General features: G+C 39.4%; 1 protein-coding gene across 4 annotated transcripts in view; it reads right to left on the minus strand.

Moving 5' to 3' along the window:
* MTMR3 (myotubularin related protein 3) overlaps positions 1–26,078 on the minus strand; it is a 144,264-nt gene that overhangs the window by 14,939 nt on the left and 103,247 nt on the right. For all 4 annotated transcript variants that reach the window (XM_042961460.1, XM_042961457.1, XM_042961458.1 and 1 more), the window contains 7 exons: positions 20,540–20,622; positions 18,216–18,382; positions 9,934–10,030; positions 7,361–7,474; positions 2,549–2,754; positions 1,912–2,043; positions 798–909 (listed from right to left, as the gene is read on the minus strand). In XM_042961460.1, coding sequence (XP_042817394.1) covers positions 798–909; positions 1,912–2,043; positions 2,549–2,754; positions 7,361–7,474; positions 9,934–10,030; positions 18,216–18,382; positions 20,540–20,622 — 911 coding nt within the window. The remainder of the gene's footprint in view (positions 1–797; positions 910–1,911; positions 2,044–2,548; positions 2,755–7,360; positions 7,475–9,933; positions 10,031–18,215; positions 18,383–20,539; positions 20,623–26,078) is intronic.

Raw genomic sequence — 26,078 nt, forward strand, 5'->3', positions numbered from 1 at the left:
ATAAATCAAGGAATTCTGCAAAACTTGACGTGATCAGGAGATCTACTGGACAGAACCCAGGGAAATAGCTATGGGCTCCAACACAAAGAAAAGAGAAAATTCTGTCTTCTCTGCACCATTTTTGGCTTCCTGAAATAGTAAAACGAGGACTTTTAAATATTTATCGGTCCACATTTGTTTTACAGAGGATTCTTGCTAATTTATCTCGTATTCAATCAGTAATCAGTTCCCTTGAGAGGCGGGGGTGTTAATTCACCTATCTCACTGCAAATGCCAGCCATTCATTTTTAATAAGCAATAAAAATCTGGTAATGCTCTTAGTATATAAGAGGAGGTAGTTTAGGAATCAGAAGGAAATGTAAAAGGAACTCCCCTAACAGAAGGTTTAAAGACAGCTTAACCCTTTTTAGAATATGATGAATAAACTTTGACTCTTCAAGGTAAAACATCCCACCCAGCTTAAGGCAGGTAAGTGTCACTGCAAGATGTCAAAAACCAAAGAATTAAAAATCAGCCAAAAACAATGTAGAAGAGAAGGAAGAGGTCCCAGGAAAAAGAAGAAGGTAGTGCTTTTCTGAGGACTGAGATCTGTTCTGTGCTCCACATCTTTAAACCTTTCAAAGGGCTAGATGTTTCTCCAGCATCTCTTTTGTGTGCTTGTGCTAACACAGAAAGCAGAATGCCTACAGGGACTGAAAGTAAAACTGAAGTGTATCAAGAAACAGAAGAAAAGACACCTCTAAACTCACTTTTTGAAAAAAGCAACACAAAATTAAAAGCTAAGGCCAAGGTCTTACTTTCCCGGATCAGGCATCTGTGTGCACAGCAACCGCAGAGACTGAAAACTCCTCCGGATTGAATGAATATTTGCCATCCCCATAAACACTACTTCACAGTTCGGGTAATACTCTGCAGAGAACAACAATAAAAAGAACAAAAATATGTTAAATTTAAAGCCCACATGGCCAAATTTAAAAGCAGCAAACTGGCTATAAAACAAACCCACTATAGCTGCTGACTAATGAAATGGAAATGTTTTGATGCCTATTAGTCCAGTCCTTTATGAGAGGAAACGGTGCTTGAATTTTAGCTGTTTTTGCAAAAAGGAAGATTTGTGAAGATATGGACATAAAACAAGTTTTTCCTTTCTTTTTTCTTTTTTTTTTTTAAAGATCTACATCCTTCCATCTGACCCCAGGTTTACTTCTGGGGCCATTTCTAACTTGTAGCTCTGGAATTTCTTTGAAAAGAAGCTGGCAGAACAATGCGTTTTATGCATTCAAATTTCACCTTGGTACAACTGCTTTTAACTTCCAGTTTAAATCACATCTGAATAAGGAGCTTGGTGCCACTACTTGCTCCATCAGCACACATCTGGCACTAAAGGGATCCCTTCCTGGAGAAAGCCAGCATTCAAATAGTAGGGATGCTACAGGTCAGGACGGAGGTGCTTTGCTAGAATTCAGTATTTGCTGCTTCAATTCCCACCTCAGGTTTTCTATGTAGAAGCCATGTGGGAGTTTCCTGTGAGGTCAGTAATGAGTAAACCCACTGTCAAAGGCAACAAAAAGCTTTCAGAAGGCTGAGAAATTGAGCCACTTAAAGAAGCAACTTGCAAACATGAACAGGCCTTACTTACTACAGGGGAGGACTTACTTTTTTTTAATTTATTTATTTTTAATCACTTAAAGGTTGGGAAAATAACCGATTATTTGGTTTCAATGCACCTCATCCTCTGTTTCTTCCCTGAAAATAAACTGCAGCGTTAAGAATCCAAACAGTTCTGGCTCTCTCAAGACAGCTGAGGAACATGGTTTGCCATTCATTTCAAAATGAGAACTAAGACCCAACTGGGCATGAGCTGAGCTCACAAGAACAGAGTGTTATGGGATAGAGCACTGTACACCTCACCTGGGCATTCACAGCCTCCTCCTTTGGCTCGGTTTGCCACCGCTGCTGCATAGGAGCGTGCATCCAAGATCAAAAGCTTCTGCGGTTGGATGGCTAAACTTTCTGCTCCCGAAGCATTGGACAGAGAAGAATCTAGGAACATCAGGAGTGGGGATGAAAACTGAATGAACCCATCTCTCCCAGAATTGTACAAAATAAGAACCAAAAACACCTGTTATAATAACAGAACAAACAAAACCTCAATTAAGTGAAACCCACCTAACAAGAACGCTTGATATACAGGACTTCTTCCTATAACCTCCTTTATCTCATTTCTACATGTGTACTCCTTTAATGAAGGCTGGTGTCTCCTGCTATGGTCTGGAGACACTCCAGGTCCCCTATCGCGTATATACTCCATTCTTGTCACAGTGACAAGAAAGACAACCAACACTCTAGTCCTAGTAAGCCAAGTCTTAAAGAGTCTTCTGGTTCTTTGTCAAGATGTGTGACTCCTCAAATAATCCTATCAATTAAAGCTTCGCCTGCTCTCTCCTATGAAACAGATTCTATGTCTTACAAGGAGAAGGCCATTTCAAGAAAAAGTTCTCACAAGACACTATAAAAATTGCTGCCATTGGTCTAGGGAGCATCTTACCAAACTCCACATCGGAAAGGTCTCCTGCATTTGGAAAGTCTCGAGAACTGTTCCTAGTTGACAGCTTGCTGCCACTTGATCGGGAATCAGAGGCACAAGCTTTGGCTACTGACTGCACCAGATGCTCATCATCAGCATTTCGCCAGCCCCACCAGCTGACCTCCGGCTGTCCACAGCGGGCAATGACAGCTCCGTTGCTCTGGTGCCTGCACAAGCAACAAGAAACAACAACTATACCCATCTCAGTGGTCCCATTCAGATGCTCTGTGCTCACACAAAAAGTAAGGTAGTAGATTTTAAATTTTTTTTTTTAATGTTTATTTATTTTTGAGACAGAGAGAGACACAGCATGAACGGGGGAGGGGCAGAGAGAGAGGGAGACACAGAATCCGAAGCAGGCTCCAGGCTCTGAGCCATCAGCCCAGAGCCCGACGCGGGGCTCGAACTCGCGGACCGCGAGATCGTGACCTGAGCTGAAGTCGGATGCTTAACCGACTGAGCCACCCAGGCGCCCCGGTAGATTTTAAATGCATTAATGAAGAGCGTGAATACAGATAAGTGAAAGTGATGTAAAGTTAGCTTCAAGTCATCTAAGGGCAGAAATCTTCTATAGCAACAGGAACAAACAACAAAACCTATCTGGATCTTTCTCAAATACTGTACTATTTTAGAAACCTTTGTAGAGTTACCAACAAAATAATAAACGTGTTCTCTTAGAAAAAAACAAATTAATATGCATAAAGTAAATGTTTGACTTAAAATTTATTTTTGGAAAATCAGGTAAGAAATAATCTACAAATACTACACTAATTCTGCTACTCAATAATGAAACACTAATCTCTCCTTTTTAATACTGCCCCTGAAAATCCTGGCATAACAGATGTTGAAACAGGAAAATTTGTTTTCACACCAACTTCTGAGGGCCCCACTGCAGCAACTGTGCACTTATGGTTGGCTTTGGAGATTCTTTTCAAAACAAGATCCCACCTTTGGGACTCAAACACTTACCTGACCCACAGTGGACTACTCTACAAAATCCCCTGAGATTTCATGACTCATAAACTGCTCTTATTACAGGCAGATAGCTCAGTGAGCTATACTCCAACAGATTCCTTCTTAAGAAGACCAGACATCTTACTCAAAAGTCTACTTCAAGATGCTATTAAAACCCAGTATTTTCCTCGTTAGGAATTTAGGTGATTTTAGCAATTAAAAAGTTATAAAAGTAAGATTTGGCAATCAAAAGGTACAAAGTTCCAATAAATGCTATACCATGGATGAACCTGGAGTATGTTATGCTAAGTGAAAGAAGTTAGTCACAAAAGTTCACATATGGTATGATTCTGTTTATTAGAAGTGTCCAGAATAGGCAAATCTATAGTGGCAAAGTAGATTACTAGCAACCTGGGCTAGGGGGCTTGGGGAGGGAGGGAATAAAGAGTGACTACTAATGGATCTGGAGTTTCTTTCTGATGTGGTAAAGGTGTACTAAAACTGACTGTAGTGATGGTTGCACAACTCTGTGAATACGCAAAAAAAAAAAAAAAAAAAAAAAAAATCAAACTGAACGCATTAAAAGGGTGAACTGTATGTGACAATCTTAAAGTGGTTTTCAAAAAGTTATAAAAGTATGGGGCGCCTGGGTGGCGCAGTCGGTTAAGCGTCCGACTTCAGCCAGGTCACGATCTCGCGGTCCGTGAGTTCGAGCCCCGCGTCAGGCTCTGGGCTGATGGCTCGGAGCCTGGAGCCTGTTTCCGATTCTGTGTCTCCCTCTCTCTCTGCCCCTCCCCCGTTCATGCTCTGTCTCTCTCTGTCCCAAAAATAAATAAAAAACGTTGAAAAAAAAAATTAAAAAAAAAAAAAAAGTTATAAAAGTAATCCTTTGATTAGAAAACTAAGAAGAGTAATAAGTTAGTAAGCAAAAAAATTAAATGTCCCCCAATCCTATATCCTGGGGGGAACTATCAATTTCTTACCTCCCATTAAAATCTAAACACATACACATGCATGCACACACATAACACATATTTAACATACAGACGGATGTAAATAAAACATACTATTGAATCTATGTGACACCTTCGAGGAACAATGTAAGAAAGATTTTTGTTATTAATCCTAAAGCTCATGAACAGCCAATTAAATTTGGCAATGACCAAATTCCATTGGAACCATCAGTTTGCTTGTAGTTTTTAGATCCTCCCTCACAGAGAGAGACAAGGAAACAACTTGTATATTGCCAATATGCTTAACCGGCTCACCTGCTGAAAGGAGCCCAACTGGAAATAGAACCTCACTAATCCCTAAAATACCAACTAGCATATATAATAGGCACGGATAACAACTGAGCCGACTGATGCCAAACCTTCACAAAAGAGGCTGGCAGGGCCTTTCCTGAGCATCCTCTTTCTCTGCAATGCTTCCCAACAGTGCCCAAGAGGAACACAAGATGGCACTCTTCAGCTTGGATCTTGGGTTTTAAGGGTAATGGTACTTTACAGCTAGACTGCAACTGAGCTGTTGCACTAAGCAGTTTTCTGCAGTCTTCTAAAATGCTTCAGACCACATGATCAAGAACTAAAGCAATACAGCTAAAAATCACTAAAGAATATTTCTACCATTTTAACAAAAAATCAGGAAAAAGTATAAAAATTAAGATATCCAAATGGATGAGTCCCCTACTGAACACAGAGGCTTCAATTTTATATAGAAACACATACATATTTAAACTATCCCTAAGTTAGTGTTGGGCAAGCTCTCTAAATGACTAGAAATTTCTAATAACCACTCTGCACGAAGAGGGGGAACTGTGATTTGCACTACAGATGGATGCCCTTTGCACCATCTCTGTCTTCAGTGATCAATCCAATTAAACACTCTCTCATCACAGTGGGGAAAAAACACAAATCAGGCGCTGGTTCAGCGTGGTGCTGTCAGGTAACTTCTGCTAGCAACCTCAGGAATCATTACTGCAGTCTATAGACAACTAAATTCCATAAATGTATGCTGGTTTCGGAAGTATCTTGCCACTTGAGCTGGCAAAGCAGAGAGTGGCAGAGTATCTCCAGAACATTATTCAACATACCCCTGACAAAGCTCCCCAATAATTTAACAACCCAGTTAGGGGCTCAGAGATACAAGACACATTTTCCAAAACAGAGGCTAGTTCCTAGAAGCCTGATTTTATGTAACTATACTAAGGAACTGTCATTTGTAATGCTTTGAGAGATTTTCTCAGAGAAATTGGAAATAAAAATTTCATTTATATATACTCTATGGTCTCTAGAAAGGACTGGGGAAAAAAACCCTATGGTTTGTGCCCTCTAGAATAAATTTTAGAAGGTAAGAAAGGTTTCCCATGTTTATTCTAAAAAGTTTGTCTTTAATACGCACTTACAGGCCTCTCTACCAACAATTCACCTAAAGCCCGGTGACAGTTCTTCACCCTCATTCTCAAAGTCAACAAACCCTACAAATGCCAGGGCTGCTGATCTAACACAGCTGTTGGCCACAGAGCAGCAGCTGGCTGCTTTCCCTATTTGAGCTGGGCCCATCACTGATAAGATGCAAGTCCTTTCAGCTCTCCCTGCTCTGTAATTCCTGTGTCATCCCTGCCACTTGAGTGATAGGTAAATTTGGTGACCTATTTTTCTAGGGGTGTTTGAAAACAACAGTGATGAAAATTGAGATTGAAAATTTAACAGATTCTACTGGGCCAGAAACAAATACTACTTCATCTCTATTCAGGATGGCCATCATAATCTGCCATCAGTGGACTACATGAACAAGCTGGTTACCTCAGTGGAAATTCCACAAGGAGATAAATCCCTTCCTATACAAACTCAATATTTCAATGGAATGCCTCCTGGCATGAAAGAGTCTCTAACTAAGCCCCACTGGTTTGGCCCAAATTCAAGGAAAGCCCGAAAAGTCTGCAAACTGGGAAAATGAAATAGAGAATGTAAATACAACAAAGAGATGACATGTGAAACAGTTTCAAAATAAGAGGGAATGCTTTCTTAAAATCTTAACATGAGTCCTTGAGAACTGAGCTCCTCAATGAATTATAAAAGCAACCCCCAGGAATACAACCTACTCTGCTGAGAGAAGCCCAGTATATACAGATTCATTTAGGAGGCACAGGATACCTGTAAACTAAGAACATCACTCCCACTTTACTAATTAGGAACAGGCTGAGGCCAGTTAGGCAATTTATTTTAAGTGCCTTAGCAAGGAGTATTAGTGAAAAGACCTGAATTCCAAAAACTCTGCTCGTTCACACTACCATCCCCCTTCTAGACTTGCTCCCTTGGCTCTCAAGCCTTTCATCTCTGAGATCTTCTACCTGGCAAAGCCCTAGCCTTCCTCTTCAAATGCTCCCTCTTAAAGCAGAACTCTTTCATGTGTTGAAGTTTCAACCACAAAGACTATCGCAAATGACTCAATTCTATACTCCCAATTCTCACTTTCTGGAACTCACCTCTCTCAATCCAAAAGCCAACATCTGAAGCTAAATGCTGAATATTAAGCATATTATCTTCCATAGAATGTCAGAAGTATATTTAAAATAGCAAGACAAGCCACTTTTCTATTAAAATTTTCTTATCAAATAAACCATCAGCAAGTGTGCTGGATGCAGTAAACACTGGTGTGTCACTGTAAGAGTGGATTTTACAATAAGGTAGCACAGAACTGCCTGGAAAGTTCTCTGAACCCTTGTCTCCCTTCCCAGGTTAGCAACAGCAGAGGCAGCACACCTCATGCAGTGGAGAGTAACACCAGACCAAGATGGGCCTGGCCAGGCTTACTTACCTGTAGACAACAGCAGGGATGCGCTTCCAGGACCTGAAGCTTGCTACACTCTCTAGTTCTTTATCAGTGATCCAGGCAGGCACTATGAGCTCCTGTGGATAGCTACCACATAGCCTAATGAGAAAGGTGAGAAAGAGGGAGTGGGGGAAGAAGACAGAGAGAAAGAAGGAGAAACACTAGGTGAACCAGAGTTAAGGATGTTGATTAAGCTACCCCACAACCAGTTGAAAAATAAGGAGCTTTACTTGAGTCTTGGCCTATTCAGCAGAATCAGTTGCCTTGAGTGTTTACTTATATATATATCATGTGACACTATCATGGCCTGTTCTACCTCCTGCTGCCTTTGAGAATCTGTTGATCTTAACATCAGTAATATATAAGGGGAGTTGACAGTTACTCCACTGTAACTTTCTGTTGTTTAAAAAAACACATAGATAATTTTTAACCATACAAAGTAAATGCCCAATCTAACTACAGAAGGAAAGTCTATCACCTCTACCAGACTCTCACTCTTTCAGGCTTCTATCAAAGAGAAACATGTGAAGAAGGACAAGAGCCCACAACTTCAAGTTTCCAGAGACCTTACAGGATTATTAATGTATTCTTTGATGTGTCCTAATTATAGGTAACAGGGGCAGACATGGGTATGCAGAAACAGTACCACAGGACAGGCCACCTGCATACATAATCACAGCCCCACTGATCCAAGTTAGTAATGTGAATGAGCTGTTCATCACAATTTCTATAAAACATACTTCAGAATTATTCTCAGGGGGAAAAAAGCTCTGTTTTCATTAAGAAGCAGCCAGTAGCTTCATGCTAGTCAAGCTGGTGCCCTAAAAAGCAGTTATTCCTGATAGGTATTTCACTTACAGGACAATGTCCCTCTATGGGTACTTCAATATTCCTTTTCAGTAGTAAAGGCAAGAGGACTTTTAATCCAAATCCTAAAATATACAAATTCCTCCTTCTCCTGCACCACCACTCCCCTGCCCTAGCCTTATGCATTAAGGGAAAAGGCAGAGAACACAAAGTAGCTTAAGAATTGGGAGTTTTGATCATTCTGCACTAAATATCTCCTCCATCTTGTTCTCAATTTCCAGAAGATTAAATATCAGGAATTTAAAAGTCACTAAACCAACAGAATATCTATGACCAGGAGTAGCTCTACAAACTTAACACTTTCCCATAAACTCCTAAAAACAACCAGGACATGGTGACCATAGTTAATGTGCTAACCATGAGTTTTATTCTTTTGTCTTATTTCTTTTGTCTTGTTTAAAACTTAAGACTAAATTTAGCTCTCCTTCTTTGTAGTAGGAAGAACTTTTCAATGTCCTAAAGACTGGTTCTGAGGTAGAAACAGTGGACTCAAAGACAAAAGTTGATTTTTAAAACCAACACTGAATAGGGATTTTGAAAACCAACTGGCTTTTGAACTCATTTTTTTCCCAACAAGCTTAGCTTAATTCAGTTTTCTGACTTCACCCAATATTCTGATCATTGTATTCCTTGTCCTGTAAGTATTACACTATCTAGTAGTCACCTCTTTAGCAAACACTAGCTGTTCACATGTAAATAAGCAGTTTCCAGCATAGGAAATATGAGTTACACATGAGCAAAGCCTGTGTAGGCTTTGTAGTCTCAGGCTCTCTGAGGCCTCTCCTCCAGTCTCCACCTCCATTCTCTGCTTTATCTTGTGATGGAGACCAGGCAAAGGTACGACAGACCTAAAGCTCCCATTTTTTTCATAACACCCCAAGGTTCTTAATTCCTTAGGCAAGGTCCATGTTAAAAGCTACATACAGTAATTAGCTGTAGTTTTTCCAATTAAAAATGAAATGCTCCGATGGCTACCCACAAACAGACCAGGAAAATAGCCATCATGATTTGAGACAACTCAAAAAACGGAAAGATTAATGCCTCCAACTGCTAGAGGGAATCCTAAGAGAATATTAATTTAAATCTCTTGAACAATCTTCTTTTGTTTTATAGAAATCTGGATCACCAAAATCATAGTAGTTAACTGCCCTCCCCCACACCAAAATACTTACACCTTTTAAGGAAACAGGTAATGGGAAATATTTAATGATTATATTAATGATTAAATGATCAAAGCTATGAAGTTAGAAAGAATAGTACTTAACGTCTATTTCATAGAATCTGGAGTAAAATTTGTCATAAAAATTCCCTGCTGAGTGTTTTATCACCGCTTGTGAGATCACTGATTCTATCTCCAAAGTGAGGTCAATTGGTGATAAGAACAATGGAAACTGCTGGCCTACCCTTGAACACAATACTGCCCAGGAAATGCATGCACCAGGAAGAACAGAGGCCTGGAGGGGATGGAAAAGAAGTTTCCAGCTAGAATCCTATTAAGGATCACTTTTCCACTCCAGTGAGAGCAATGGGAACAGAAGGCTCAAGAAGTACTCTGAAGACCCTGCAGTGAGATGTAATAAATCTCTATTGAAAGAAAATGTCTAAGTTCACATGTTCTGCCACATGAGAATTGGGGTATCTGCAAAGGCACTGGCTATGAAACACAGTCCACAGGGTCCCATACAACTCACTTATACTTCTCATTGATATTGGAAATCCTCCAGGCGTTGTTCATATCAAAACCCATCCGCTCCACTTCGTTTTTAAATCTTGACGTTACATGCTCCCCTAGGGGCCAAGGACAGCAGAAAGAAATGAATACCATTTTGCAAAACAGGTAGAATAAAAGCATAGCTACCCTGCTAGTTATTATATAAAGAAAATATATATTAGTTTTAGTTTAAAACTACAGTTTTAGTTTTAAATATATTTAGTTTTAGTTTACAAATTCCCTACCAGGACAAGGCTGTATACAAAGGAATGAGGAAATTAAATTTTTTAATTGAAGTATAGCTAACATACAATTTACATTAGTTTCAGGTGTAAGACATAGTGCTTCAACAACTACGTACATTATGAAATGCTCACCGTAAGTACAGGTACCATCTTTCACCATACAAAGTTATTATAGTATTACTGACTGAACCCTATTCTGCTAGTGGAAGTTTATACCTCTTAATCCCCTTCACACCTCCCCTCTGGCAACCACCAGTTTGTTCTCGGTATTTATGAGTCTGTATCTGTTTTTTCGTTTGTTCATTTGTTTTTTAGATCCTACATATAAGTGAAATCATATGGTATTTGTCTATCTCTGTCTTATTTCACTTAGCATAATAACTTCTAGGTTCCTCCATGATGTCACAAATGCCAAATTTTCTTTCTTTTTTTTAATGGCCCATTATCCCTGTGTATGGAATATTACACACGTATACCACATCTTCTTTATCCATTCATCTACTGACAAATGCTTAGGCTGTTTCCACATCTTCAAATTTTGATCAAGAATCAGGTTATCTCAGGGCACCTGGGTGGCTCAGTTGGTTAGGTGTCAGACTTCACCTCAGGTCATAATCTCGCAGGTCAGGTGGGTTTGAGCCCCACATCGGGCTCTGTGCTGACAGAATCTGGAGCCTGCTTCAGATTCTGTGTCTCTCTCTTCCCCTCCTCTGTTCGTGCTCTGTCTCTCTCAAGAATAAACATTAAAAAAAAATTTTTTTTTTTTTTTAAAGAATTAGGTTATCTCATCTAATCATTACTACCTACTCTGAGTGGTTATCACTGAGTTCATTTTACACAGGATAAAACTGAGACTGAGAGAGGTTATTATGGCAAGTCTGTCTGGTCCCAAAACCCAGTCCTTGTCACTACACTGGCTACTTTCCTAGGTCCACACTCACAGTATACATAAAAAATAATACCAAGTTCATCAAGAATAGTAATATAGATCTACAACTCATCAGAAAGACTAAGGGCCAGATCTCAAAACTTAGGTTTTCTGGAGTTTAAGATAGTGCACATAATATAGTATTAGGTTAACACTCTCTCAACAGGGTCTACTAATCAAACATTAATATTTCTACAGTGAAATGCATGGATAATTCACACTAAATGAGAGAAGTCAAGCTTCATTTCAGCTCAGACCAGGTCAAGCCACCAAATAAGATAAGAAAAATCTTTTTATTTTCAGAGCCTTATAGATTATAGAATTTTAGAGATCACAAAACTATAATAACTCCCAGTACCTAGGAATCTCAGGAAACACCATACTACTAACTAAAGTGCTGACCACCTGTAAGAACATTCACCCAAACAAGTATAACCTGCCCACATTTGCCCTAATGAAACTGGCTTTCTCTTCCTAAAGACAGTGAGCTACAAAGGCAGAAATGAACCTAACATAAAAGTCATTAAATCTGAAATAACCTTCTTCCTTGAAAACACAGAGTCCTAGGGCAGTAAAACAAACAAAAAACGATTAAGCAGTATCTCTAATATGTAGTGTTATAGGTAGTAAAGTAAATGCTGGTAGGGGCTGGGAGAAACAACAATAACAAAAGCACAAAGCAGATTGCTTTGGTGATCAAAGTATAAAGCTTTGCTCTCCCTGGGAGTGGAGCTTCAGAACAGCAAACACCAATTACTTGAATGAAGGACAATTCTATAAAACTACTTCCTATTTAAACTGCTTTTCTTGAGTTTAAACTAGGTATTATACATTTCCTGAAGGAGAGCTATAAAAAGATGAGGTGCAGAGATGCAGGAAGAAATAATCAGCTGAATGCATCCCATTCTGGAAAAATTTTAGAAATGATGTGGGCTTTGAAATAGGAAAAAAGCTATCCAAATTGGGGTGCCATCTGTCTACAAATTGCAAGGAATAGTGACCATCAAGAATATTAGACAGTCTTTCACTTATAATCCCAATCTAAAAACTGTAAAACTGTAACAATTTCCAAGTTCATTCATTAATGAGATTTTTCCCACCTCCGTACAGCTCCAAGTCTTTGCAAAAGGTTAGAAGTACTTTAATGATTGTTAACATTAGTACCTCCATCTTAGTGTAAGCACATAGCTACTTTAAAATAATCACTGGCAAAATCACCACCAGCATCACCACCACTGGTAATTTATCACACAGAACTGTTGCCCAAAGAAAAGCTTACAACCATCATCAGGAGCATGAAGTTCTGAGCGACAAAGAAATATATACTGCCTAGCAAGCATAAAGCATTTGTTATTCAAGTTCCTTGAGAAAAAAGACTTTTAATTACCTTTGTATCCTCTAAAACACTAACTTCCTAACTTTGAAAATGACCATCACAATTGAATTATGTTTTATATCATAATCGAACATAACATGTTTATTTTGAAGAGTTTCACAAAACTGTACCTACCATTACTATGTGTGACTCATTTTGGTATTTTCTATCCTAAGTGTTTCATTTTGTATTTCATTTCTTAAAACTTTGATTTCATGACCCATAAGTGCATAACAACTAACAGTTGAAAAGTAATGCTTTAAAAAAAAATCTAGCAATGGGATGCCTTGGTGGCTCACAGTCGGTTAAGTGTCCGACTTCGGCTCAGGTCAGGATCTCATGGTTCATGGGTTCAAGCCCCGCATCAGGCTCTGTGCGGACAGCTCAGAGTCTCGAGCCTGCTTCAGATTCTGTCTGTCTGTCTCTCTCTCTGCCCCTCCCCTGCTCATGCTCTCTCTCTCTCAAAAATAAACATTAAAAAAATATATATGTATTTTTTTTAATATAGGAGACCTTTAATACATGAGTAATTCAACTGGCTTTTGCCAAATTGTGTTAGAAGTTCCCTTATGTTTATTCAGCCAGAAAAATGAATGCCAAGCACATCTCTTTGCTGATTTCTCTTAAGAATTTCTAAGAATTCTCATGTTTCCACAATACTAGATATACTATAATCCATTTTAAATATTACGGTTGTAAGTTTCTTGTTCTTTTTTGAGGAGAGACGGTGCACATGGGAGAGAGGGGCAGAGAGAGAAAGAGAATCTTTTTTTTTTTTTTTTTTTAATGTGTATTCATCTTGAGAGAGCAAGTGCACACGAGTAAGGGGAAGGGCAAAGAGAGAGGGAGAGAGAGAATTCCAAGCAGGGTCCTCACTGTCAGTGCAGAGCCCAGTGTGAGGCTTAATCCCATGACCCATGAGATCATGAGTTGAGCTGAAACCAAGAGTAGGACGCTTAACAGACCAAGCCACCCAGTTGCCCCTGGTTATAAGTTTTTTGTTTTGCTTTTATTTCCATTTCAACCCTGTCTGCCCTCCCCCAATCTCAAATGAGATGTGTCCTTTTTTAATATTTAGTTATTTCTTGTACAACAAATGCAAACAGTCCAGCAATTCTTATTTTAGTGGGAATGAAAACCTTTTTAAAGCAATGAGCCCCTCTAACGTAACCAGTGTCAAGAGGCAGTCTAAAAAATTTTCCCCCAAAAAAATCTAGCTCCCTGGGTGATCCTGAGTATTCGAATCCACAATTATAGACAGCTTAAAGGCCTGTGATAGAAGAGCCAGACCTCTACCCAGGATGTAAGGGAAAAAGAACAGCACCAGAGTCAGGGAAGGTGAGAACCAGCCCTTCCAGATTTTCAAATATAGGAGGAATATAGTGGTGAGCATAGCTGCCTTCCAAATATAGGAGGAATCATTCTTTTCTATGAACAAAGGTCCCAGTACAGTCATCTAAATGTATGCTTACTGGACTGCATTCAAATATGTAAGACAGACTCTGCTGGCAGGGGCTTTTGCTTTATAGGAAACAGGCAGCTGCACAACAGTGTAAGACCCAGAGTCCTATGCTGTTCATGGTTAAACAAAATGCTTAATGGGCATTTCACAGAAGAGAGGTCAGAAAGGTGGGCCTGATGCTACTAAACTAACAAATGAATTGCCCAATCATCTGTCAGGACTCCTGCCTAATGCTCAAGTACAGAACTATCACCAAGAAGGCTGCTACAATGAAGAAAAGAAAACTGAGCATGTGGGAGAGAAGCTTTAAGCTTTTAATCCATTCCTTTTTTAGAGTCTGCAATGGTCTAAGAGCGGAGTCAACAGTCTTGCAAAGGCTTTTGCAAGTTTCACAGGTAAACTTCCAATAACAATGTTGAGACTTCTTCCAAGGCTGACTAAGACTCAGAGCTTTGGCTGCAATGTGGCTTGCTTAACTGTAACAGCTTCAACAGTCAGAAACTAAGATCTATATAAATACAAGGTAATGATGCAATTTTCCCATTTCCCTCCTCCCTGACACATTCTACTCTTAACAGGCTAGGCAGAGAAGAATCCATAAAAGGCCTTATTAACTACTAAAAGACTAAATAATAACTTCAACCCTTCATAGTCCATCCTTATGATCTCATGTGTTGGAGCAGATTATACAAAGGCATTACTTTGAAATATCTCAAGTGCTGTCTCACCCTAAAGATGACTTAGAAGAATGTGGTTGTCTGGTATGCTCATATTTGGTGAGTAATGTTGTAGCCACCATCAACACTCAACAATATTGGGTGGAGACAGAAGAACCAGGTCGACTGGCTTTAAAAATGCCACCACGGGGCGCCTGGGTGGCTCAGTCGGTTGAGCGCCGACTTCGGCTCAGGTCACGATCTCGCGGTCTGTGAGTTCGAGCCCCGCATCAGGCCCCTGTGCTGACAGCTCAGAGCCCGGAGCCTGTTTCAGATTCTGTGTCTCCCTCTCTCTGACCCTCCCCCATTCATGCTCTGTCTCTCTCTGTCTCAAAAATAAATAAAAACGTTAAAAATTTAAAAAAAAAATTTTTTTTTAAAAATGCCACCACAGTATTTTGCATAAGAGCAAGTTTTCCCTCTGTACTCCATAGTGAAAATATATAAAAAGGAAAAAGCCATACATATGCACATACTCAAACCAAGTACAGTAAGGTTCCTTGTGACAGCAAGTTAACTTAGTGTGGATTTGTATATACTACGAAGAAACAAAATACAACCATCACTCAGAGTAAGTTCCAACAATCAGTTACAATGGCATCACCTTGTAGATTCAGTTTCCAAAATGTTTTAACAAGTATGGCACATAGGAAGCACTCAAATATTTACTGAACTCTCCAGCAATAATAGATCTGATCTGCAGGATACCCTGATCAACTTGGACAGGAAGAACAGGAATGTCTCAGTTTGAAGAACAAAGGAAATTAAAGTACAGAGAAGATAAATGGCTTCCCCAATATTTTTTTAATTAAATGGTAAAATATATGTATTTGAATTCAGGTTTCCTAGTTCTTAAATCAGTACTTTACCCCCCAAATACCTCCATCCATCAAAAACTCATTAAAAGACAGAGGACACTACAGACATCTTTATGTTCTGGTGGCCAAAGAATACCAGATCAGAAAGGGAAGGGTCTGGGGACCCAAGTCATCCCAGCTCAAGACAAAGCAATCCATAATTAAAAGAGTGAAGCTCTGGGATGCCTGAGTGGCTCAGTCAGTTAAGCGTCCAACTCTTGATTTCAGCTCAGGTCATGATCTTGTGGTTCATAATATCGAGCCCCGTGTCCAGCCCGGTGTTAACAGCACAGCGACTGCTTGGGATTCTCTTTCCCCCTCTTTCTCTCTCTGCCCCTCCCTGCCACTTGCGCTGTCTCTCAAAATAAATAAACATTTAAAAAAAAAAAAAAAAAAAGGTGAAATTCTGATGTACCACATCTTAGCAATACCCTAAGAGATGGCCCAAATCCAAAAGAAACTAATTTTATCAAGGGAATAAAGAATCATCTAAAGAGATGAGGAATTTTCAGTCTGTAGTTGTGAGAAAACAAATTAGGAGAATAAAACAAGCCCTGTTGACTAACCAACCTAAAAGTAGGGAAATGCCCTTTAGAATTAGGAGTCTTAAACAACTGAAGTTCTTATATAACATAATGTGCAGCAAGATATACTCACAAACTTCATTATCCTAGGAAATGGTAGAGACTAAAAAAATAGATTTTTTTGAGAGACAGAGAGGGAGGGAGGGATGGAGGGAACGAACACAAGCAGGAAAGAGGGAAAGAGAATCTTAAGCAGGCTCCACGCCCAGTGCAGAGCCCAATGGAGCTCAATCTCCCAACCATGAGATCATGACTTGAGCCAAAATCAAGAGTCAGACGCTTAACCAACTGAGCCACCCAGGTGCCCTGAGAGTAAAAATTTGATAAGATACAGTGGTTAAAAATTCAGCAAATATACATGTAAGATCTGTGCATTTCCCTGTAGGTAAATTTTATCTTTAAGAAAAAAAACCTTGACAAAAGCCATAAAGAACAACAACAAAAATACAATGGCTTCTCAGTAAAGAAGGAAAAAGAAAAAGATGCAATGGATAAAGGAGTGAAGTGAGAGACAGTCTAAGGACATTCCAATATCCAAGGATGGTGTGGACTCTTATGGCTGACTATGAGCTCCACTGGCCCGACCAGGCTCATGAGCAGCTTGGATTCCTGATGCTTTCCTTCAGGCTCCATGAGGGCAGGTACCAGTTTTTCATCTCCACATCCACAGAACTTTCCCCCAGTCAACTCTCAATAGCTGAGAACTGGGTTTAGGTACTAGCTCTGTCACTGACTGACGGTGGGACTTAGCAACGGGCTTTACCTCTGAGTCTCATTTCTTTGGCTCCCAAAACAGAAACACCAGGCTATCCTGCCTGTTTGACGAGGTCATAAGGGTCAAACAAAAGTATACATCAAAGCATCTTTAAAAATAAGATGATGCTTATGCTGTATTTTAATTATGAACCAAAATTTTCAACCAGTGAGTGAGCCAGGAAACAAAGTAATGCAAGCAAAGCTAGATTAGCCTCAAATGTTTAAAATGACTCAGGGCAAAACTGTTAAGATCAAAAATTCAGGATTAAAAACTGAGGTTTAAAGAAAAAAGTCCCAAGAGGAAACTTTATTGGAAGGAGGCTCACAACTTTTCACTGTTTAGAAATCCAAGACTTTGCTTCCAGGCTTGACACACTAAAGATTGAGTGTTGGACCAGCAAAGTTCATTTATGGCAACATAAAGTTTACAGACAACTACATGCAAAGGAATAACATGAACTTGATCCAAGCCATTTCTGAGTGAGAAAGAGTAGGACAAAGATCTCCTGCGAAATTAGAAGGCCTAGGCTCCAGCACAGGCTCAGCTTCTGTATTTGTCCTGAAGGAAGTCACCCGGCCTCTCTGGACCTCTGTTTCATCTATGAGATGAAAGGGGTAACAATAGGAAAATGTATGACTTGAAAACAAGAAGATACGGGTGCCTGGGTGGCTCAATTGGTTAAGCATCCAACTCTTGATTTTGGCTCATCATGATCTCATACTTTGTGAAATCGAGCCCCATGTCGGGCTCTGTGCTGAGAGCACAGAGCTTGCTTGGGATTCTTTCTGCCTCTCTCTCTCTCTCTGCCCACCTCCCATCAAAATAAATAAACAAACCTTTTTAAAAAAAGAAAATAAGAAGATAGTGAAAGGCCATTTTGTATGCCATTACTCTGAGCCCTAATGTCACACACTTCTGGACCTTTGTTCATGCTACTTGTTCCAACACTTTTCCTCTTTCTCTACTCAATGAACCCTTCTACCTTCAATGAACCCTTATTCTACCTCAAAAGCCACCATGAACGTGAAGTCTTCACATTTGGGAATGTGCATATGATTCATGGCTCCCTTCCATTAGGCTTCTTACAACACCCATTAAATCTTACCGTATATATATATATATTTTTTTTTTAGCCCCAGTAGATTGTGATGTGTTCTTCCTTTCCCCTAAAAGGCAGGAAACATGTTCTATTTATCTTAGAAGAATGATGCACAAATGCTTAGGTGCTCCATAAAATATACACTGATTCAATACATGAATGCTTAGGAGTCCCATTTCATGTTAAGGGTACCTCAAACAATAATAGAACCACCATTTTTACATTTTAGAAAGGTCTACCTGGTCTGCAAAGGTCTCCATGTTGTTCTTTTTCACTGGCGTAGACCTCCATGCACCAAGCATGGTATGCAAATGAGAAGAGATCTTCTATTTTAGCAGGTGGTCGGATTGCATTGTTTAGTCTCTTAAGCCACTCTTGACACTGCTCAAAGGTTGAGAACTGACACCTTTGTAAAGCCAAACAAATATGGATGTAATTAGAAGACAGCTGACAATATCAATAAGGGAAGCCAACATTTCAAGAGTACCTAACTCCCAGTGCAGTGACAGCTACAGTCAAGAAAAGCATCAGAGGTCATGTTTCACATGTTTATCATTTGTAATAACTACAGGTCCAACAAATTTTAGCCAATGGTACAAAATGTCAAAAAGAAAAAAAAATGGACATGTGGAAAACTTATTTTTTAGACTAATTAAATGCTTAAGATTGATTAATGGTAATTATTAAAGTAAAATGGCAGTTTTCTCTTCCATGAGTAAGGTTTCCTTCTTCTGTATCTTACACCAAAGCTTTATGGTTGTCAAGAAATAGGTTTAGAGAATGTTCATTTTGTTGTTATAACCTATTAGGCCAAGCTCAAAAATAAATCACAGCGCAACTTTTGGCCAGTCAGATAAGTTCAAATCTGTCTACTCAGCCATTAGAATAAATCAGTAATTGTACATCCAAAATAAGATACATTACACTGTAACTTTCAGCTGTAACCATGTAGAGAACCAAACAATTCTACTGTCAATTGCAATTTTCAGTACATACAGATTAAAGTAATTAGGGCAAAAAATACTTCACCTTTTTAAATGCCAACAGTGTTCAAAACTGAGTAATTAATAAACAAGTTGTAGTCAGTACCTATGAAAAGCAAGCCAAATCTCAATGGCTACAAAGGAACTTATTTACCTTAAAACCAAGGAGGCCCCCGTAAACCTCTCCCCCATCCCAATCAATGTGGCTCATCAGTATGTCAACACATAACGTTTACTGGCACTCCAAAGTTAATCAAAGAGATAAACTAAAAACTTGCGGAATTTAGAACTTCTAGAGCTACTAAATTTAAAAACACATTTCAGGCATCATTTTGCAACCATTATAGTAAAGACAACATCAGATAAAAACCATAATGGATGCTAAATCTATGAAGAAATTTGATGAGAAGCAGGATATTTTCATTGTCTTAAAGTTTCTCCCACAGACTGTTTATCAGTTGCAAAGGAGAAAATGTAGGAATTATACAGAAAGCAGGGGACATCTTGACAAGACAGATCAAAATTGACATCAGCAATAGAGACAGATGGACACCGTTTGCCAACAGATTCAACAGAGTACCCTGAAAAGGACACAACCTCACACATACAGTATTGCAGCTGAAAATACACCACCTCAATTTAATCATAAGGAAACACTGGACAGACACAAAATGAGAAAAATTCTATTAAAATAAAAGATTATATTCTTTACAGTGTGAATGTCATCAAAGACAAAGAGATGGAGAAAAATGCTTCAGATTAAATAAGGCTACAGAATCATGGCAATTAATGTAATACCTGACCTTGCATGGACCCTATTCTGAATGAGGAATGCTAGAAAGGGCATTATTAGGTCAAGTGACAAAACTGGAACATGGATAGCAGACTGGATAAAAGTATTATGAGTGTAAAGTTGTGAAGTTGATAATGACAACATGGTTATGTAAGAAAATATCCCTATTCTTAGGAAAGCACATCAAAGTATTTCAGGATGAAAAGCCAGGATCATGTAATTTACTTTCAAATTGTCTAGAAAAAGAAACACACACACACACACACACACAACACACAGCTCCTGTAAATAATAAGGCAAATGGAGTAAAATGTTCAAATCAGTGTTTTTGTAATATTTTATTGTTGCACTTTTTTTTGTAAATTTGAAATAATTTCCAAATAAAAAATTTAAAAAATACTTTTCAAATAGCAAAGTAGCCTAAAGATAAAATATTTCAGGCACTAACTACTCAGAAAATATTCCTAAGTATTCCTCAAAAGCTATTCTTCTGTTACCAAACCAGAGATCTATTCTTTTAAAAAATACATATTTTGGGGGCACCTGGGTGGCTTAGTCGGTTAAGCGTCCAGCTTCAGCTCAGGTCATGATCTCACGGTTTGTGAGTTCGAGCCCCGCGTCGGGCTCTGTGCCAACAGCTCAGAGCCTGGAGCCTGCTTCAGATTCTGTGTCTCCCTCTCTCTCTGCCCCTCCCCTGCTCACACTCTTTGTCTCTCAATAATAATAAAAAAATTTTCAAAAATACGTATTTTTCCACACTAAATAGCAGCATAAATATATCACATACCTGATAACTTTGCAGTCTTTGCAAGTCAAATGAAGCTGAAATATATCTCGGCATTCAACACTTTCTATAAGCTGTAATGGAACCTGCAATTTAAAAATATGAATTCCCCTTAGTCAAGAAGGCATTGACCCTGCAGTTCCCTCAGTGGGTCGAACAAGAAAGATTCAAAAGCTCTACAGGGGAAGACAGCAAGCAGAACTGCAAATTTATCTGTCCCATCAGTATTCAAGTGATTTACTATGGAGTGAACTAGGGTTTCCCTTTCTTTTCCTCTAAATTAACAGCCTCAAGTCATGTCTGAGCATGAAGACAATGAATAAAGAGAAGGCACCATCTCTGGAAGAACAGGGAAATATGTCATCTCTCAAGCATCAAACTCACAATCTCTCCAAGTACTACTTTATACACTATAACTAGCTGTGATTTGCAATGGCAGAGAAGCTGACAGGAACCAAAATGGTAATCTTATTTACAGAAAAGAAGTGCAGATCAAGGTGACAATGGGACTATACTTACTGGCCCCAAATGACAAGTGGGCTTGTGGCTTTGTGTCAGCAAAGGATTATCCTGAAAAAGACTGGAGATCTCAACTGCCTGCAAGCTGCACAGAAAAGATGTAGCTGCTTGTCAGGCTCTCTGATAAGCAGAAGAGACCCACAGGTATCAAAGTGCAGGGAGCAGGCCACACAGTGGTCAAAGGTCCTAAAACCAGCGAGGTCTAATTTGCCTCAAAAGACCAGAGGAGCTGAGTGGGGTTTGAAGTATGAACAAGATGGAATGGTTCTCTCCCCTGACAATATGGTGAACAGACTCTACTGAACACAGAAGTACAATAGTGGAGAGGGATGGGAGAAGAGAGGCAGATAGAGAAAGCATTTGAACAAGGTAACAGATCCTCAAGTTGATGTAAGATTCCTCCCTCTTGCTCAATTCACCTTGACTCTACCCCTGGTTTCAAAAAACAATTTCCAAAACTTCTACATATGAATGCTGTTGTTGTTTTTTTAAATGTCTATCCATTTATTTTGAGAGAGAGAGAAACTGACTCAAGTGGGGGAGGGGGGAGAGCATCTCAAGTAGGCTCCATGCCATCAGAACAGAGCCTGACGTGGGGCTCAATCACATGAACCAGGAGATCATGACCCAAGCTGAAATCAAGAGTCAGATGCTTGGGGAAGCCTGGGTGGCTCAGTCGATTAAGTATCTGACTTCAGCTCAGGTCATGATCTCACAGTTCATGAGTTCGACCCCCCAGGCTCTCTGCTGTCAGCATAGAGTCAGCTTCAGACCCTTGGTCTCCCTCTCTCTTCCCCTCCCTCCCTCGCCCACACGCCCTCTTTCTCACTCTTAAAAATAAACATTTAAAAAATTTTAAAAAAAAAAGAGAGAGAGAGAGAGAGTGAGTTGGACACTTAACCAACTGAGCCAACCAGGTGCCCCTCCAAAACTTCTAAAGAGAGCCTGGTAAAATAATTGTGGATACACTCATTCCTTGAAGAATGTGTAGACCACTGTCTCTTACACTGTATCATGCCCAGCCAAAATGTAGTTCTGGGAATTGCAAGTAGCATTCCAACAATTCACGTGTAGCATGAAAAGAGGAGGGCACTCTCCTTCAATACAGAAACAAGAAAGTGATGCCTGCACAGGGTAGCCCTCATATTAGCTAAGCCAGTTTCAGAAACAGGCTTCCTGCAAACCCTGCCCCACCATGCAGTTGCCAGAATCAGCAACCTCTCAGGACGATGATGTCAGGATCAAAAAGAAGCCCAGTGCTGGATGTCCGAGACAAGAAACAGAAACTGGGGCAGGGATTAAAAAAGAGAAGAAAGCAAAATAATATTATACAGATAATGACTGGAAGTTTCTACCTCAGAACTAGAGCCTTCTTCCTTAGTTCTAAGTCTATAATCTACAAAATGTCCTTATACTTGTGATATGACTGAGGGTAAGGGAAGAAATCTTGCCTGTGTTCTGATAAAAAAGCAGCTCTGGCCCTCTGTTTTTAAGTCCTTAACCACAAGGTGCTACAGAAACAGCAGGTGATGCGGCTAAAAATTTTCTCAAGACGTGTACATCTCAGAAGGAAAAAACAACAATATATACCAATCAGTAGGGATAAACTATCAAGAATTGTGAAGAATAGAAGATTAAAAAGATAGAGAATGGAAGACAATGCTAATTTGTTTCCAGGCCAGTCCTTTGGCCTGTAAGAGACTCATATTGCTTTGTTGTTGTTGTTGTTTTTAAATGTACCCTCATTTCACCTCTTCCTCCCTTCCCAAAAGTGGCTGCCAGAATGGCAATTAAGAATTCTAATTTCAATTTTCTAAAATTTTACCAACTAAAATTTTGCTTGCTTCCTAATTTCCTCGGACAAGTTTCCTAGCTTCCTGTTTTCTGAACATCAGATGGTCACAACTTAGCAAGTCCCAGGCAGAGGGAATACAAAGAGCCTAGAGTGGAGTAAAAGTGAGCTTTAAAAATCCACTGATTTGGAGAGACTGATCTCTGAGCAGTCACCTGAATCCCAGGTCCCTCTCAATCACCTCTCCTTATAACCATAAAATCTGAAAACCAACTAATGCTATTAGCAGCTGCTAGAGGGACTGGACCAGCCTAAGCTACTGTGCTACAAAGAAGAGGTAAGCTTGGCATCCCCTACTATTGTCTGAGACCCCAAGGGCCTGGGTCCAGACTTCCAGAATAATGAAATACCTCAGAGCATGTGAAATATTCACTACCTAAAATGCATTTGATATGCAAATTTTTACACATTTTTCACATTGCAAATTTAAGGAAGAAGGGTATAAATACCAGACGCTAGTAGGCAGATCTACCTGGCAAATCAACAGAAACAACCATGTGTACTCAAGTCACAGATATGGAAAACAGCAGATTTTAATGCTCATGCAGATTGTCACATGCAGGGAAGTTTAATATGCAGCAATAAGAAGAGAGACATAAGAGAGAAATACCTGATTTTATATCAAATGAACATCTCCCTTTTTTCTTCTCATTTCTACCCCAATCCCCATCAAGACTGCTTCCTCTTTTAAAAAGGTGGAACAGGCCTTCTTTTCCTCTTCATAGACCCAAACAAAACATATAAGGTCTCTACTTTTTTTAAAGGCCTACTCCATTGCTTTAGGTTTCTGAATTCTCCTTATACATCAAAAACGATCTCTTACCATTTCTGTAACCAGAAACACCCAATGTTCAACCCCATCAGCAAACAATTACAGATTCTCATCAGTGCCACTGAATTCTATGTCACTGAATCTATGTCATTCAATTCTAGGCCCTTTTACAGCCCAGGGAGGTTAAGCCTCTATACTAGAAGCTAGAGGCAAAGTCAGGACCAGAAAACCATGTCTGTCCTCTAGCGCAGGCTCCTTCCATTATAATGGTGCACCTTTCTTTCTTCCACTGAGATTGTCTCTCCTTTCTGTAGGAGTTCTACTTTAATATTTCTTTCAGAATTAAGTGGTCTTTCCATCAAAGACCTTTAAGAAGAAAACAGAATTTAAACCAAGATGATTTGGGGACAGTTCTATCCATGGAAGAGTAGGAAGAATCTAATTCAAATTCTCCCTAACCTACTGATTTCAGTGTTTTGTGGCAACTCATTTTCTTTTTGCTTCTTTCTCCTCTACCTTCTACGTGACAGGTAATTCTGTCTTCCTTTACAGTGCGTTTTCACTTATAAACTCCACCAAACTCATGCTCAAAACAAGACACCAAACACACTCAGTGCTGTTAATTCCTCAAAAGGCCAACAGTTACATCACAGACACCAAAATTCGTAAGAGCATCAATCCAAAAAAGCAGGAGAGCAGCAGTTAAAAATTTAATAAACATGCACAGTATTAAAGACCCACAGTACTGTCTCATTCCAGAGGGAATTTTATGTCATCATAACCTAGTATGTTTACTTCATTCTGGGTGTGTGTGTGCGCATGTGTGCGTGAATGCATGCACGTGTACATTATTTTTAAGCACCAGAATTTAAAACTGGGATAATTTCTACCTTTTAAAAACAATGTACTGGGGCACCTGGGTGGCTCAGCAGGTTTAGAGTCCAACTTCAGCACAGGTCATGATTTCACAGTTCGTGAGTTTGAGCCCCACACAGGGCTTTGCACTGACAGCGTGGAACGTGCTTTGGATTCTCTGTCTCCCTCTCTCTCTGTCCCTCCCCAGCTCACACTCTCTCTCTCTCAAAAATAAACATTTTTAAAAAATAATAAAAGCATACTCTTTTTATAGAGTGAATGATAAGTACTAATCCTGTACATACGTTTGAAGTAAAAATGGCAGGAACAGGGGTACCTGGGTGGCTCTGTTGGTTAACTCTTGATTTCATGATCTCACGGTTTGTGGGTTCGAGCCCCACATCCGGCTCTGCACTGACAGTGCAGACCCTGTTTGGGATTCATTCATTCTCTCTCTCTCTCCCTCATTCTCTCTCTCTCTCCGCCCCACCCCTGTTCGCATTCTCAGTCTTTCTCTCAAAATAAAGAACATTAAAAAAAAAAAAAAAAAAAGGCAATAACAGAGTGAAAATAATAAGTCAAAATCTAAAATCTGTAATAAACTGTGGAATATCTGGGCCCTAAATCTTCTATAAAAACTTCTATAAAAAAAGAAGAAGACTGTCACAAGTTAAAGACCCAAACTCTTTACTGCTCACCTTTTATATTTACAAGCTACTCTTCAGTACTGATTTAGAGATCTCTGCTGGCACACGAATGCTGCAACCAAGGTGCATTAACTGTTAAGAATAACTTCCTTTTGATGCTTGGGGAATAAAGATTTTTGCTGTACCAAAATGTGAAAAAATGTGAAAAAACGCTAAGGAAAGTGTTTGCAGCTGTTACAATTTCACATTTTTCCTAAGAAGCGTTAACAGACCAGGTGGAAACAGAAGTTTTAATGTCCTTTTTGAAAATTTTACAAATTATTCCTCATTGAAATTCAGTTTACATTTTTTGAAGGTCACAATCCCATCTGTTTATGTATAAACTGTGGGGCTTTATCCTCACTCTACAAATCGTTCTCATCACAGTGTGCCACTAGAACTTTGTCTAGTAAAAGTAGCGAAGGGACTCATGCAAAGAGGACAAATTTTGCTGCTTTGCAAGGTGAACATCGGACAGTCAAAACCAACTTGTTCCAAAGCACAGGTGCAAAAACCACCTAGGATTCCCATGCTACTTACTGGGATTTCAGAAGCAGCAGATTGAGAGGCAGTCTATTGAATTACACAACAAAAACTGTTTTAAACTTTCATGAATTCCACTTCAAAACTTACTTGTTTATAAATTAGCTGAGCAAAGAAATACACCTGTACATATGTAGAAATACAGTTTGGGAAAAGCACAGAATGGGAGCAATTCATATCTTAAAGGCAGCAATGAACTCGACTACAGAGGTTGTTTACCCGAGGACTTGGAAACCTGATACCCAGTGAATATGTATAAAGTAATGATGTTATGGCATCCAAATCTACAAAAAGGTTTTATTCAAAGTGCTGTGA

The sequence above is a fragment of the Panthera tigris genome, chromosome D3, assembly GCF_018350195.1.
Source record: "Panthera tigris isolate Pti1 chromosome D3, P.tigris_Pti1_mat1.1, whole genome shotgun sequence".
In the NCBI taxonomy this organism is placed as follows: Eukaryota; Metazoa; Chordata; class Mammalia; order Carnivora; family Felidae; genus Panthera; species Panthera tigris.